Here is a 17,024-nt window from a genome sequence, read left to right as displayed (position 1 = left end):
CCATTCACGGGGCGGCTGAGGGGCAACCCGGCCCGCGCATGCGCGGGTTTCGCGCAAAAACGCGATGACGTCACCCGCGCATGCGCGGGTTGGAGTCTTCCAAACTGCGCATGCGCGGCTGACGTCATATGACGCGTCAGCCGGCGCTAACTCCGGTAAGCGGGCTTAACGATTTTCGTTAAGCCCGTCTTGCCGGAGCCTACGGCGTCGGGCTGCTAGCCCCGACCGGGGACCAGAATCGGTCCCCCGTCGGGAAGGGGCGCGCTGCCGTAAAACCCGCCCGGGTTTTACGCCAGCTTTACGATTTCTCCCGTTTTGGGAGAATCTCGCCCTATATTTCTTATTCTGATAGCTGACTAGACCACAATGAAATTCCAGTCCTTTACACTTTTATTTGGGTTTTCGGCATTTGTGGTTTAAATTTCTATCTGTTCTGTAACTGGTTTCAGATCCTGTTTGCTTACATTTATCTTCTAATTAGACTTCCTCTTTGTGTGGGGAAATCTCAACCCATCGCCGCTTCCTCCAGTGTAACTTAACACCCTCTAAACCATAAAATCATGGTATTTCTCATTATTCAAGCTGCTAGATACTTCACCCCCGCTCTTAAGATTGCTGTCGGGTTGCTGGACACACCCTCAACAGGCTTTTGCCCCTCCTCCACCCACTCAGGCTGTGGGTCAACCGCCTTCCCCACCCCCATCCCCTCCTCATTCAACAGGCCGATGTAACTCTTTACCCCCCACTCCCCCCATCTTCCCCCAGTTTCTCAGCTTCCGGCCATCCACCTGCCCAAGAGGCTGCTGCCCCTCTGCATCCCAAGCTGCCTCCCCCCCCCACCTCCACAGGCTGATGCCCCCCCCCCCCCCTCCCCTTCTCAGCCCCTCAGACTGCTGCCTCCTTTTCCAGGCTGCACCCTCACCACCCCCGGCTGTCAGCTTTGCTTCGCCTCTCTGCCAATCTGCAAGCCTTTGAAATAAAGCCTTGCATCGTATAACCGCTTTGTTTTCTGTTCTGGCATTGTCCCCCGTGGTAATCCCGAACAAAATGTTCAACACGTTGAGTGGACTCATTATAATAATAATAATAATCGCTTATTGTGACAAGTAGGCTTCAATGAAGTTACTGTGAAAAGCTCCTAGTCGCCACATTCCAGCGCCTGTTCGGGGAGGCTGGTACGGGAATTGAACCCGCGCTGCTGGCTTTGTTCTGCATCACAAGCTAGCTGTTTAGCCCACTGTGCTAAACCAGCCCCATTAAGGTAGATACAGGGAACCTATTTCCTCTGTTGAGGGTATTAAGAACAAGGGGAATAGGCCCTTACATTAGAGCCAGACCGTGAGTGAAATCTGGAAGCATTTTTGACACAAAATGTGGTGCTCTCCCACAGGAGACTGTGATGGGGGTGGTTGGAGATCACCGAATTGTTACAGTGCAGAAGGAGGCCGTTTAGCCCATCGTGTCTGCACCAGCTCTCCAAACGATCATCATGACTTAGTGCCATTCCCCTGCCTTTTCCCCATCCCCCTGCACACTGTTTCTATTCAAATAATCCTCCGATGCCCTCTTAAAAACCTCGATTCCTCGAAAGCAGCGCATTCCAGACCCGTGCCACTCGCTGTGTGGAAGAATTCTTTCTCACATCACATTTGTCTTTTGCAAACCAAATCAGATTTTTGAGGTGAAAATCGAGAGATTTGTCCCAGGTAAGTGACCCAGTGTGATGGCAGGTTGAGCTTTTAATCATCCCTGATCTCATAGATTGGTGGAACATGTTCGAGAGGCTAAACTGACTGCCAATGTTCTGAATGGTTTCTCTTGGAATTACTGCTTGCGGGTTTTACACAACCAGGGCGAGGGGACAGATCAAAGAATCAATGCACTCGGTAAGAAATAAAACTGGTGGCAAGCGCTAGGATTCAGGAAAGAATCCATATTTTGATGGGTGTTTGGTGAAGTGAGGCATGCAGTCTTACAGAATAATACCTGATCCTCAAGTGGTTCCATTTTTCAAGTGAGAGAAGTTCCGTGTCAATTATAGCAACGAAAGGATTCAGTTCATGCTTTGCTGAAACAGGTCTGTGTTTCCAATCTCGATCCAGTTTGGTCTGAGCCCTAGCTCATGATTTGCAGTGAATAACTTTAACACTGGTGCAGCATGGCTACTATTCTGGCTTTGCGGCGATGGCTTTTCGGGGCCATATGGAGAGTGTGTAGCCATGGCTCAGTGCATCACTTTCACCTCGTGAGTCAGAAAATCACAGGCTCAAGTTTCCCTTCAGAAAGCTGGGCGCACCCCAAGTACGTTCTCCACTGTCGGGGTGCAGTCTTTCCAATGAAACATTAAACTGGGGCACTGTCAGCCCTCTCAGGCGTTTGTAAAATATCCTACGGTACTCATCGAAAAAATACACGAGAGTGGTGTTCTGGCCAATACCTATCCCTCACACGTCACCCAAACAAAATTATCTGTTGAATCTTTTTTGCTGCTTGTGGGCGCTTGTTCTACACAAATTTGCTGCACCGAAGCAGTGATTGAACTTCAAAAATAATTCCATTGGCTGTGAAGCGCAATGGGATGTTTGGGGATCATGAAAGGTGCTGCACAAATGTAAAAATTTTCCTTTATACCCTTCAGCCAACCTCTTAGATACACCGCATTGGAAATACCTTCTTCAATACGTAGCACCTTCTTCAAGCATACCTCAAGATCCTTAAATTCCATACTACCATCTCAAGCCACTCCCCTGGTCAAACAGTTGATCTGATATGACATTTTCGTTCTATGTACATTCTTATGGCTGAGTTCTCCATATCTGTGGTCCGGCTAAACCTCTTACCTAAGCTGTTGTTTGCAGAGCACTGACTCACGCGCACTTAGTTCCACAATCTTTGTTTTCTTCTGGTTACTGGAGTTCCCTTTACAGACTCTTTTCAGAAGTTACTTGCTGTAGCCATCCTATAAATGTATGGCATCAAGGAGACACAGTTGCCAGTCTAGACATTTCAAAGTTTAGAGTCAGCTTTACGAATGTACGAACAATGAGCGGGAGGAGGCCATTCAACCCTTTGAACCTGCTCCACCATTTAATAAGATCATGGCTGATTGGATAATAACCTCAGCTCGGCCTTAAAACTATTCAAAGTCTCTGACTTTACCACCTTTTGAGGAAGAGAGTTCCAAAAGCTCACAACTCTATGAGATAAATAATTTTGCCTCATCTGTGTTTTAAACGGGAGACTCCTAATTTTTAAACACTAACCCCTAGTTCTAAATTCTCCCACTGGAGGAAGCATCCTCTCCACATTCACCCTGTCAACACCCCTCAGGAGTTTATATGATTCAATCAAGTCACCTCTCATCCATGTCGGGGAATCGTGTGTATAAGCCCCAGTCACAGAATTTACAGAAGGAGGCCGTTTGGCCCATTGAGTCTGCACCGGCCCTTGGAAAGAACACCCTCTGCCTCCACCTGATCCCCGTAACCCAGTAACCCCACCTAGCCTTTTTGGACACTAAGGGCAATTCATCATGGCCAATCCACCTAACCTGCCCATCTTTGGACTGTGGGAGGAAACCGGAGTACCTGGAGGTTTATCAAGATTGGCAGTACTGAGGGGGTGCTGTTTTCTCAAAGCTTGCTGTGACATTATGTGAAATGTTCAGAATACAAAGGGTTTATGTAATATCATTATAAACCACTAGATGGAGCTAGATGTAGAACTATATCCAGCACTGACTCGCAGGCTTCTGGGAGAGGGCTGGAGAGAGTGCAGAGAAGAGGTCAGAGTACAGTTATAGATAGAGTGTAGAAACTAGTGTTAGTAGAGTGTAGATAGTAGATTACTAGATTATTGTTTACTATAGGAGTAAATGGTCGAGCTTTAATAAGTAGTGGAAATAAAAGTTAGCTTTGTTAATGAACTTAGCTTCTGTGGTCTTTGTGAACACTACAAGATCCATCTTGAGAACAAGAATCACAAAGAACACCACACTTGCCAGCTTTGGCATGTGATTTTAAACTGAGGTTGCATCTGCCCTCTCGGGGCGTAAAAGGTCCCATGACACTAGTTGAAAAAAGAGGAGGGCTTTAATGACCAGGAAACCAGGATGAACATAGAATTTATTTAAGGTAACAAATGTCTGACCACGGCAGCAAACTATGTACACTTCACAGTCCCCATGCGGGCCGGCTTGTAAGGTTGATCATCCGAGCCCCAGCTGGGTGTGCCTCCGGCCGATGGGGAAGCTCGTATTCCATGAGCCCCACGAGGAGATCAAATACGGTTTTCCCAATGGCCTCGTGGGGGGTTATTGTAAGTGCATTTCTTGGGTCCCAGGCAACATTTTCTTTGCCTCAACCATCATTATTGATAAGACAGATTGCCTGAAAAACTTTGTATCGTTGTTTGCGAAAGCTTGCTTTGTGTGTCCTACTTTATGACAGTGACTGTATTTCATCATGGAGACAAAGGGCTGTGAAATTCTGTGGCGCATCCTGAGATCAAAATATGCTTCATAAGTGCAAATCTGTTTGGTGGAATTTCTAATGCAACATATATCTATATCTGCGCATAAACATAGATCTGTATATAAAACTTTGAGGTGTTCCAGTTTACACTTGTTCCTCAATCAGTGTAAGTTTCCAGTGGTTAACACTGGTGCCTCACAGTTCCAGGGTCCTGGGTTCAATTCCGGCCTCGGGTGACCGTCTGTGTAGAGTTTGCACTTTCTCCCCACTTCTGTGTGGGTTTCCTCTGAGTGCTCTGGTTTCCTCCCACAGTTCAAAGATGTGCAGGTTAGGTGAGTTGGCCATGCTAAATTGCCCCATAGCATCCAAAAGGTTAGGTGGGGTTACAGAGATGGGGTGGAGTCGAGGGCTTAAGTAGGGTGCTCTTTGCAAGGGCCGGTGCAGACTCAGTGGGCCGAATGGCCTCCTGCCGCACTGTAAATTCTATGATTCTAGGAAATTAACTGAGGTTTGAATTGTAGTTGAGCTGAAATTTACCACTGATTTGGTGATTTTTCTTTAATTTCCAAGCTTAATGATATAGTCCCACCTTGATCCGCCATCATGTGTGGTTCTTCAATTCCATCTCACAATGGAAATATACAATGTGTGCTATTTCAGGCCAGTTTTTGGAACCCCCATCTTGAAGGGTAACCCAATAGTGTGATGTTTAAGGAACTTCAGGATGTAGAACTGGGGAACTAGGTGGCACGGAGAGTTAGACTCTGACCTTTCCCTTCTGACCCCTGCGTTCGAGGCCTGGATGGGCTGCCAGGATATTATGTGAGTTGGGTTTATGCAGTGCCCATCCTGCTCTGACTGGAGGAGATACCCTTAATTTGGTACTCGTTGGCCAACTCCCTCCACAGAATTACACAACTTTTACAGCACAGGAGAAGTCCATTAGACTCTTGTGACTGCACTCCCAAGAGGTTTGGATAATGGGAACTGGTGCAAAAGTGAGGCATGTTGCTAAGACAGTGTAGAGGAGGCTTTGTTGTACCTGCAATTTAGCAGGGAGTGCTTGATTTCCCTTTTTACGATCAAAATGGATAACCTCACACTTATCCAGGTTGAAGTCCATCTGCCAAATTTTGGCCCTCTCTCCTAACCTCTCCATATCCATTTATAAATTTATTATTCCCTCGTTGCAAATTAGATCCCACCTATTTTAATGTCATCTGCAAATTTGACTATGTACCTTCTATCCTACATTCAAGTCATCAATATAGATTGTAAATAGTTGGGGCCCAAGCACCAAATCCTAAGGCACCCCACTAGATACATCTTTTCAACCAGAAAAGGACCCATTTATCCCAACTATCTATCTTCTTGGTTAGCCAGTCTTCTATTCAGGTGAATGAATTACCCGAATACCATCTGATCTTACCTTATTTACTAACATTTTGTGAAGCACCTTATTAAATGCCCTACTTTGCTCATTACATCTTCGAAGAACTCTAGAAAATTAGTCAAACACTGTTTACCCTACCTAAAATCATATTTCAGATTGGGATGGGGCATCAGGATAGAGAGAGACACTGGTTCTGTAGTCACTAACAAGCTTGGAGTTAGTGTAATTTGGCTTGAAATTAACAGCAAACGTGCAGGGGACCAATGGGCAAATGTATTGAATCGGTTTTGAAAACATAAAAGGACTGAGCTACCCTGAAATGTGGACAGCTGACCACAAGACCTCATCCAACCACTAAATGCTTCACTTCCTGCTAAAACTGCAACAGAACTTATTAAACCCAGGCTAACTCTATTAGAATTAAACTCTAGTGCAGGACTGAGGGAGTGTGATAACTGTCAAATTAGATATTGAACCGAAGGCTCCCCTACTCTCTCATGTGGCCAGAAAAGATGCCACAGAAATATTTTCGGAGGTGTAGCGGTTTTCCTCTGGTGTCTTCACCAATATTTTTCCCTTAACCGTGTCACGAAATTACATTTCCTGGCTTTTATAAAATAGCTGTGTGTGTGGATCTTGCTGTGCTCAAATTGGTTGTGGTAATTTCTCGCGTAACAATGATAATTTAATTCAAAAGTGCTTTTGGACATTATGAAAGATAAATGTCCTTTTTAGCTTAGTGAGTATTAAAAGATTTAACACTGGTGCACCCAAAATGTCAGCTAAACTAGTTTAGTTACAGTTGGATTCAGTCAGATACAACACAGGCTTGGCTTTGTTCAAATACTCTGGCTGTCTCTGTGGTCGCATGGTGAATATTCTGTGTTCTCTGCAGGATGTGCTTGTGGAGCTATTGGAGAAGTGTGCAGACGGGCTGTGGAATGCGGAACGCTATGAGTTAATGGCAGTGATTTACAAGTTCATCATTCCTATCTATGAGAAACGGAGAGAATTTGAGGTATGTGCCCATTGTTCATTTAGAAGAGCTGAACCTGAGACTGTCCTGGTAATAGGGTTTCCTGCTCCAGTAAAACACTCCCAATACGTTGCATTTAGTTTCCACCCATTGGCAACAAGAGCTGGAGAACCATCGGCTCAGATTTTGTGGAGTAGACCCTTTAGGAAATGACCAATTCCGGGATTCCCATCCACATTCCAGCAGTTTTCACCGGCGTGGGATAAGGGTACAAGTAACGAACCTGCATACCGCACCCCTGCCCTTGCCCGTCCATTGCAAAGGTGGACAGTGCAAACACCCATCCTTTGGATGGAATTAAGCCCGTTCCATTAGTAGACATAGTTTATAGTTCAGAAATGTTGTGGACCATGGGGGAGCCCAGTCCCAAGTCAGCAACCAAAATAACATAGCCATCTGACATTTCCATTGAAATTAATTCCCCCCCCTACCAAGTCATAAAAATTCGAATCAATCATAGGCGTTCATAGTATCAAAATCAGATGCATCTCTCCACTGCACACCACTTAATCTTGGGTAAAGGCTCATACCGGCATTGAATAAAGCATATCAATAAACTAATTACTTACTACAACAGAAATGTCAGTCACGCAATGCTTGCACTCCTCTCTGTGGTTTTGTCAGCATTGCCTGCTGAATTAAGTGGAGTTGACATTCTTGGCACTTAGCCAAGCTTTCCAAATTAGGCCATCTGTTTTTTGGATATGGCTGCCAGGTGGCCTCATTATAATCATCTCATTTGAAGGGAAATGTTTGCATATCGGGAAATTAATTGACTCCAGTTTCATGTCACCAGGAATATTTGACCATTTTGTTTCAGTCCAAATTAATGAGTGATGATCATGGGGTCGGGGTCATAGCCACTCTTACCCCCCCCCCCCCCCCCCCCCCCCCCCGGCCAGAGCAGTTATATTCAAGAAAGCCTGCATGTTTACTGACATAACTGGAACCAATCTTTGTCAAACTAATATGTATTTACAGAGTGAAACATATCTTCATTGCCATACAGTGCAAAGCACAAAGGCACAATATTAAAAGTAAGAACATCAAACACAACATGAGACACACATATTTATAGAAATCACACTTTGGCCGGATTTCTCTGACCGTTTGTTGGCAGTAGGATTCTCTGTTCCCTCCGGCAGTACCACGCCCTCCTGCGGATTTCCCGGCGGCTTGGGGTTGCTTCACTGACAATTCCCATTGACGTCAGCGAGGACAGAGAATCTCGCCGCCAGTAAATGCAGCTGAGAAACACGCGGCTGGGAGGCCAGAGAACCCTGCCCTATGTTTCAAACAAATCTTCTAAAAGTCACCACATTTGCAGCATTCACAGAAAAAGCAGGCAAGTGTGCACCTACCTCAACCATACAGTTTCATTAAGTGTATTTTTATACCTGCTCAAATTAAACTCTCATTAATATTCTCCACCGGTATGTAATTAAATACAACTGATCTACTATTGACCACAGATTCCAAACAAACATAGGAACGTCTTTGAAGGATCCAGCTAGGTATAGGGCACTATCATAGGAGAGCTGAGCATGGAACCCATCCCCTGGGGGTCCAGTTCCCACCTCCAAAATATAGGTTCATGACACCTCTGAGTTGGCGATATTCATATTGCCAACCAAAAGTGACCCGATTCCAAGAAAACTGGGGATGGTCTGAATGTCCGCCTGTGTAATAATGCCGGCAATGGCGGGACATCAATGCGCAGGCCCCCAGTCCACCCGCTTATCCTGCACTGATGAAGCTTGCCATTGTCAGGCATGGGGGCAGGAAACCAGGTTTCTGCTGCCTTCCCATCATTTTTAAAGCCCACCCGAAACACCTCAAACCCTGTCCGATCAGGAAAATCTGGTCTCCGGTGTCGAAGGGGCGGTGTTGGAATTTTGCTCCTCCATTCACCTTGAGTGTAAATGTAGACACGTGTGCAAAATCCCGTGAGAGTTGTGACAGAAGATTCTCGCCGATGAGACCTCATTTCCTGATTTTCCCCAGCTCTCGCCGGCGACGTGGCAAGGTTCCCACCATACATTTCATTGCATTGGCATGATATTATAGGGCTTCCCAGCCACATGAAACCCCTCACTAAATATTTCTATATTCATACCTCACCAATGTGACGTCACATTGGCAAGGTGTACAACAGCTTTATCAGAATGGAAACCAGTTGAATGGAAACTGCTTTTTTAATAAATTAATTTCCGGGATTCGGACGTCGCTGGTTAGGCCAGCATTTATTGCCCGTCCCTAGTTGCCCTTCAGAAGGTCGTGGTGAGTTGTCTTCTTGAACCGCTGCAGTCCTTGAGGTGTCGGTACACCCACTGTGTTGTTAGGGAGGGTGTTCAGCAACAGTGAAGGAGCGGCGATATATTTCCAAGTCAAGATAAATATAGCCCCCAGGGAGGAAGAGGGACATCCCATGCCACAGGTTGGCACTGCCCCAGGATGCGTTTGCACTGCCAATGTGGCAGTGCCAACCTGGGTCAGGGGTCAGTGCCATTGGCGGACCCTCTGGGAGCCCCATTGGGGGGTGTTCACCTTGTATGTGGTTGGCAGGGGGGGGTTTCACTTTATGGGTGGCGATGCCTGAGAAGTAGGGCTGAGGAGGGGGAAGAGGGAGGGTGACACTGAACACTTGTGTGGTTGGAGGGGTTAGAGAATAGAGCCCCAATACCCCCACAGTGGGTAAGGGTGTATGCCCCAATGCTTGTGGCGGGGATGGGGGATGCCCTCCATGTCCATGTGGTAGTTTTTAATTCCAGCTGATTAGGGCACCTTTTAAAGATGACACCCCAACCTATCAGACCCACCCCAGCAGTGTGGTGGTGTAAACGCCGCCCACAGATTCTCTGCATCGAGTGCCTGAACATCTGGTCTGAAAACTCGGCTGTGCATCTGGAGATATACACGCTGGTGTTCAGTCTGAGCCTGACACTACTAGGTTTTAGTAACATTTTGCCCTTTAACAATCTCACCTTTTACAATATGTTTGGCTTGTGTCTGTGCAGCATCATTTGTGGCACATCTCCGAACCACATTTATAAACCTCTCTTTTATTTTTAGAAACTTGCTTTCATATATAACACACTGAACGAAGCTTACAAGAAAATCATTCATGTCCTTCACACTGGGCGGAGACTACTGGGAACATTTTTCCGAGTTGCTTTTTACGGTCAGGTGAGTAACCTGATGAAAGATGGAAGCCTGCACAATTTCACCCCACTCTGAGATCTTTCTCAACCTCAGTGTTCCAAAGTTCTTCGCGACAACAGACTGAATTTATACAGCACCCTTAATGTAATAAAAACATGCCAAGGAGCTTCACAGAATCAATGTGAGGCAAAATATTGCACCAAGCCACATAGGGAGAAGTTAGGGCAAATGACCAGAAACTTGTCCAAAGGAACAGGTTTTAAGGAATGCCTTAATGGAGAAAAGCCAGGTAGAGAGATTTAGTGTGGGAATTTCAGAGCCTGGGACCAGATCACTGAAGGCACCGTAAAACCATCGAATTTACAGTGCAGAAGGAGGCCATACAGCCCATGAAGTCTGCACTGGCCCTTGGAAAGAGCAGCCTACTTAAGCCCACGCCTCCACCCTATCCCTGTAATCCAGCAAATCCACCTCATCTTTTTGTATATTAAGGGTAATTTAGCACGGCCAATTACCTAACCTGCACATCTTTGACTGTGGGAGGAAACCGGAGCACTCGGAGGAAACCCATGCACACACTGGGAGGATGTGCAGACTCCACACGGACAGTGAACCAAGCCGGGAATCGAACCTGGGACCCTGAAGCTGTGAAGCAACTGTGCCAACCGCTGTGCTACCGTGCTGCCCTACCGATGTTGGGGCAATTAAAATTGGGATTGCACTAGAGTCTGGAATGAGACAAGTGGAATTAGACTGCCTTAAAAAACAGTGGGAGGAGATTACAGAGATAGGCAAGAATGATAATTTAAAAATGGAAGCATTTTATAGCCAGCCACCAATGTAGGTCAGTTATCTTTACAAAAAATGAAGTACTTTTGAAATGTAGTCACCGCTGTGACGTAGCAATGGTAGCGGCCTCAGCAAGAAGGGCAGCACGGTAGCATTGTGGATAGCGCAATTGCTTCACAGCTCCAGGGTCTCAGGTTCGATTCCGGCTTGGGTCACTGTCTGTGCGGAGTCTGCACATCCTCCCCGTGTGTGCGTGGGTTTACTCCGAGTGCTCCGGTTTCCTCCCACAGTCCAAAGATGTGCAGGTTAGGTGGATTGGCCATGATAAATTGCCCTTAGTGTCCAAATTTGCCCTTAGTGTTGGGTGGGGTTACTGGGTTATGGGGATAGGGTGGAGGTGTTGACCTTGGGTAGGGTGCTCTTTCCAAGAGCCGGTGCAGACTCAATAGGCCGAATGGTCTCCTTCTGCACTGTAAATTCTATGATAAATTCTATGATAATCTATGTTCAATTTGCGATACTAAGAGCAGGCTGATTCAACAACAGCAAGCTCCCACATACAGCGATGTTATTATGAGCAGACCGTCTGCTTTTGTGACATTGACAGAACTATTGGCCAAGGCACTGAGTGAGCTCCCTCAACATTCTTCAAACAGTGCCATGGTATCTTGTGGATTTGCCTCAGAGAACTGAGGTCTCAGTTTTAAATTTCATCCAAAGGATTGCAGGTTTGAAAGTGCGGCACTCCCTCAATATAGCACAGCTGTGCCAACTTAGTTTCTGTGTCAGCAAGTTGCTGCAGTGGTAATTTGAGCCTGTAACTCTCTGATTCAAAACCACAGCTGACCCTGTAAGTAAACATCTTGGACTGGATTCTCCCAAAATGGGACTATGTCGCCGGCGTAAAAACGCTGGCGTTTTACTCTGGAGATTCCTGGGAATAAGTTGAGCTAATTCACAGCCCTGAAGGGGGCTAGACCCAGAGTAATTCATGCAGCTTTACCTGCGGATACAGGCCCCCGCACTTCCATTAACACAAGATCATAAGAAACAGGAGCATGAGTGGGTCATAGAATCATGGCTGGTCTTCTCCATCAATTCCACTATACCTTGATTCCCTTAGCATCCAAATCTCTGGAGCAGAGAATTTGAGATTCACAACTCCAGCGAGAAATAATTTCTCCTCGTCTCAGTCCTAAATGATTGGCCACTCACTCTGGGAGTGTGCCACCATGTGAAACAACCTCTCAGCCTGTCAAGTCCTCTCAGATTATTTTTCTTCCAGAAATTATCTATCCTTCTTCTCAACTCCAGAAAATATAGTCCTCCCCACTCGGTCTTTCCTCAACCTCTCATGACAATTTAATGATTGGTCTTTGTACTGATCTGTATATATATATATATATATATATATACACAAGGGGTCAATGTAGATGCAATACAACTTAGCAAGCACTAGAGGGAGCACAGGAGAGGTATAAATAGAGTCAGACAGGAAGTTGAGGGACTTCTCAGGAACGGCAGCTGGGAGCAGGACACAGACAGGCAGCACAGATGTAACATAGTTTAAGCGCTGGAGAGAGAACGAACTCAAAATAAAGCATCTACTTCAACTGTAAGACTACAAGCTTTATTCAGACACAAGGAACAGCACATGGTACCAGGAGAGTTCAGAACGCTTACTGTAACATTACACAAGCTGCAGACACAGAAAGACCAAAATGGCAAGGAAAACTCCTACCGGACATTCGATGTGGGAAGACTTCGCTAATTCACTGATATTTGTTGGAAGCCCACCACAGCTGAACACAACCGGTAATTTAAGTGACGACTGGAAAATATTTAATCAAATGTTCGATATGTATATCATAGCTAATGATTTAGAAGCAGCCTCAGAAGAAATGAAAATAGCACTGCATAATTGCATTAAATACTTGAAAGGTGAAGACAGCACCAAATTAGAAGTAATACTGAAAAAATTGAAGAGTACTATATGGAATCTGAAGAGTACTGTAGGCTCAGAGACCAAATTGCACAGGGAATGAGTGATGCAAAATTCAAACAATCACTACCAGAACAGAAAGGGTTCAGTCTGGAAATTGCAAGTAAAAAGTCCAGATTCAAAGGAAAAAGTAACTTTAACTTTTTACAAAGAAAAAACACTAAAATCCACTGTAAAATGGCATCTGAGCACATTTTACAGTTTCCAGGGAACAAAAGATGAAAATCTGCGTATGCACAGGAAACAGAAGCCGTGCATGCACAGTTAGAAAAAGAAGTTTTTGTTGCGGATCATTCTGCACATGCTCAAGCCGCGCATGCCCAGTTGACAGAAAAGATCGCACCATTCGAAGGTGGTACAAAAAAACCGCACAGTAAAGGAAGATTGATTTGCGCATGCGCAATCGATTCTTACACATGACATCACGAGCGTCATGATGTCAGAGGACCCGGACCACGCCCACTTAAAAGGGAAATGCCCGAAAATTGAAAACAAGACACTTAAAGCTGTAACACCCAATTTTCTGACCTCAAAAGCCATAAAAATGCCTGAACTTATACCAGCAGTTGAAAATAACTTTCACAACATCCTGGAACAAGCAGTCTGCACCATCCAAAGTGAAGAGAACGATAACAACTCCGAAACAAAAACAAATGATTTGTCTATCGAACAATACTACTCAGACACGGCTGAGTTATTCGGATATTCTAATCACAACATCAGCAACACGATTGCAAAGTTCAACACCACTCTACTCTACTCATGGTAGATGAATACAATACCATGATGCCATGGCAGATCGTCGATACATTGGATGACAGCAATACCCAAGAAGAAGACAACGCCACATAGAGAGCACGGATCGACTCTACAGCGAGAACACTGCACGACTCCACAGAGAGAGCGATGAAAGACTCCACAGAGAGAGCGATGAAAGACTCCACAGAGAGGGCGATGAAAGACTCCACACAGAGCGCAATGAAAGACTCCACGGAGAGAGCGATAAAAGACTCAATAGAGAACGATGCAAGACTCCACAGAGAGAGTGATACAAGCCTCTACAGAGAGAGCGATGCAAGCCTCACGGAGAGAGCGACGCAAGCCTCCACATGGAGAGCGACGCAAGCCTCCACAGACAGCTCGTTGACAGACTCCAAAATGGAAGCAAGCAAACACTCCATAGCAAATGCCATGCATGAACAAGACCATGAAGGTCTACCCACCGCATCTGAGCAATCAAAAGCAGACTATGAAAGTCTACCAAGCTCACACAATCAACACGAAGACAACATAAGGCTACCCACTGCATGTGAAAACCGTGACAATGTGATCACAATCGAGATGCAGGATGAGCAGGATCACAGCGAGATTGACAGAACTCCGCTCGTCTGTACAGAAGCACTCAACAATCAGAGTAGGGCTACCCAAGAGTCCAGAGAGACCACGTCAATTGCAATCTTGAAGATTTCAACACCAGAAGAGGAACACCAAAACCCAGAAGAGAATGAAATCTTGAAGATTTTGACTCCAGAGAAGTCAAAAAGAAGAGTACCAAGAAAGCAAAGAAGAGGTATCAAATCCACCACAAATGACTCCAGAAGAGGAGCACCAAGAAAGCAAAGAAGAGGAATCAAATCCACCACAAATGACTCCAGAGGAGGAGCACCAAGGAAGCAAAGAAGAGGAATCAAATCCACCACAAATGACCGATGTGACCAACATCAATGCAACGTCAGATTATTCTCACCATTCTTGAGAAGAAACGCTCAATGTAAAAGATACCACAAAGGACACTGACACCAATAACTGTGACAATGACTCGAATTATCCACACGGAACACTCATTGAGCGCAACAAGAACAACAAAAACCACGAGAAGCACTGCAGAAACGAGAACAACAAGCACAACAACAAAAACTACAAGAACAACAACGAAAACTACAAGAAGCATATGAAAGACAACAACATGCATGACAAGAATAATGATGAAAACAACAAAAACAGAAACAACAAGTATGACAAAAACAACAACAAGAATGACAACGAAAACAACAAAGACAGAAACGACGGTAACACCAACAATGAAACAATGACCTGTACAACATGGTACAACTTTGCACATGAAGGACAATGCCACAGCACGCTGCAAAACAATGACAAGACTACAAACATGCCATGGCATGATAAAGAATCTCACGGATTCACATCTGCTCCAGAACAGGCAAGCACACCAGCTTTCAAGGCAGATGACTTACTAAATCAATACCACAAGCACAGAAAAAAAAAGTCCACGCAGTCAACATCAGTGGTTCGACTATTCAAACACCTCAGGATGACTTGTTGGTTACTTAACGCACAAGAACACTGACGACATTCACAAAGGAGTTGCAATATCAATATCACCATGTCATGCCCATCACCATGGGCAGCACGGTAGCATGGTGGTTAGCATAAATGCTTCACAGCTCCAGGGTCCCAGGTTCGATTCCCGGCTGGGTCACTGTCTGTGCGGAGTCTGCACATCCTCCCCGTGTGTGCGTGGGTTTCCTCCGGGTGCTCCGGTTTCCTCCCACAGTCCAAAGATGTGCGGGTTAGGTGGATTGGCCAGGCTAAATTGCCCTTAGTGTCCTAAAAAATAAGGTTAATGGGGGTTGTTGCGTTACTGGGATAGGTATACGTGGGCTTGAGTAGGGTGATCAATGCTCGGCACAACATCGAGGGCCGAAGGGCCTGTTCTGTGCTGTACTGTTCTAATTCTAATTCTAATTCTAACAACAAAAGAAAAAAAGAAAAAAAACTCACTGAACAAATTCAGAAAGTTTGGACTCATAAATGTTTTTATTCAGGTTGGACTCATAAATATCAATTGACTTTGTATAATCATTATCTTTCCTACAGATATACATATCATAAGTAAGCTAACTGTTTTGCACAAATTTCTTTACCACTGCACAGAAAATATGTAAAAGAAAAAAGGGGGATGTAGTGATCTGTATGTATTCAAGGGGTCAATGTATATGCAATACAAGTGAGCAAGCACTAGAGGGAGCATGGGAGAGGTATAAATAGAGGCAGACAGGAAGTTAGAGGGACTTCACAGAAACGCCAGCTGTGAGCAGGACACATACAGGCAGCACAGATGTAACATCGTTTAAGCGCTGGATAGAGAACAAACTCAAGATAAAGCATCTACTTCAACTGTACGAGTACGATCTTTATTCAGACACAAGGAACAACACAGCCTTATGATTCTGTCTTATGGTTTTATGTTCTTCATTGTACCTCCTCCCAGGCAGGTGTATCCTTCCTTTAGCTTAGGAATTTGCCTTGATAAATTCTTTATCTTATTGGGTGCTTTTTTTGTTTAATAGAGCTTCTTTGAAGAGGAAGATGGAAAAGAATACATCTACAAGGAGCCCAAACTGACCAGGCTGCCAGAAATATCTGAGAGACTCCTTAAGCTGTACGGTGACAAGTTTGGAGCTGAGAATGTGAAAATCATCCAGGATTCTAACAAGGTATGTTGTGCCATTGTTAGGGAATTGAGGTCCAGCTTTTCAACAGTCAGGGTGCTATTAGGAAGAGAGTTCCAGGATTTTGACCCAGTGGCAGTGAAGGACCAGCGATATAGTTCCAAGTCGGAATGATATATGGCTTGGAGGGAAATATGCAGGTGGCAGTGCACCTGCTGCCCTTGTCCTTCTGGATGGTTGATGTCACAGGTTCGGAATGTTCTGTCAAAGAAACTTTGATGAGTTCCTTGCAGCAAATTCCTGACTTGGGCCTGGTAGATGGTGGCTAGGCTTTGGGGAGTCAGGAGGTGAGTTACTTGCTGCAGGATTCCTCACCTCTGACCTGCTCTTGTAGCCACAGTATTTATATGGCTGTCCAGTTCAAATGCGGTCAATGGTAACACCCCAAATGTTAATAATGGCCGATTCAGTGATGGTAATGCCATTGGATGTCAAGAAGAGATGGTTAGATTCTCTCTTGTTGGAGATGGTCAATGCCTGGTACTTATTTGGTGCAAATGTTTCTTGCCACTTATCAGCACAAGTATGAATGTTGTCCAGGTCATGCTGCATTTGGGCATGGACAGCGTCAGTATTTGAGGAGTCGTCAATGGTGTTGAACATTGTGCAATTGTCAGCGAACAGCCCCACTTATGAC

General features: G+C 45.2%; 1 protein-coding gene across 3 annotated transcripts in view; it reads left to right on the top strand.

Annotated features, from left to right (window-relative positions):
- Positions 1-17,024, top strand: part of dock11 (dedicator of cytokinesis 11) — a 321,886-nt gene that overhangs the window by 254,233 nt on the left and 50,629 nt on the right. For all 3 annotated transcript variants that reach the window (XM_038774333.1, XM_038774332.1, XM_038774334.1), the window contains exons 46-48: positions 6,761-6,883; positions 9,974-10,087; positions 16,226-16,372. In XM_038774333.1, the coding sequence (XP_038630261.1) occupies positions 6,761-6,883; positions 9,974-10,087; positions 16,226-16,372 (384 nt within the window). The remainder of the gene's footprint in view (positions 1-6,760; positions 6,884-9,973; positions 10,088-16,225; positions 16,373-17,024) is intronic.

Source organism: Scyliorhinus canicula, chromosome 17, assembly GCF_902713615.1.
Source record: "Scyliorhinus canicula chromosome 17, sScyCan1.1, whole genome shotgun sequence".
NCBI lineage: Eukaryota > Metazoa > Chordata > Chondrichthyes > Carcharhiniformes > Scyliorhinidae > Scyliorhinus > Scyliorhinus canicula.
Note: the sequence above shows the minus strand (reverse complement) of the source record. Positions and strands in the feature narration are given on the sequence as shown.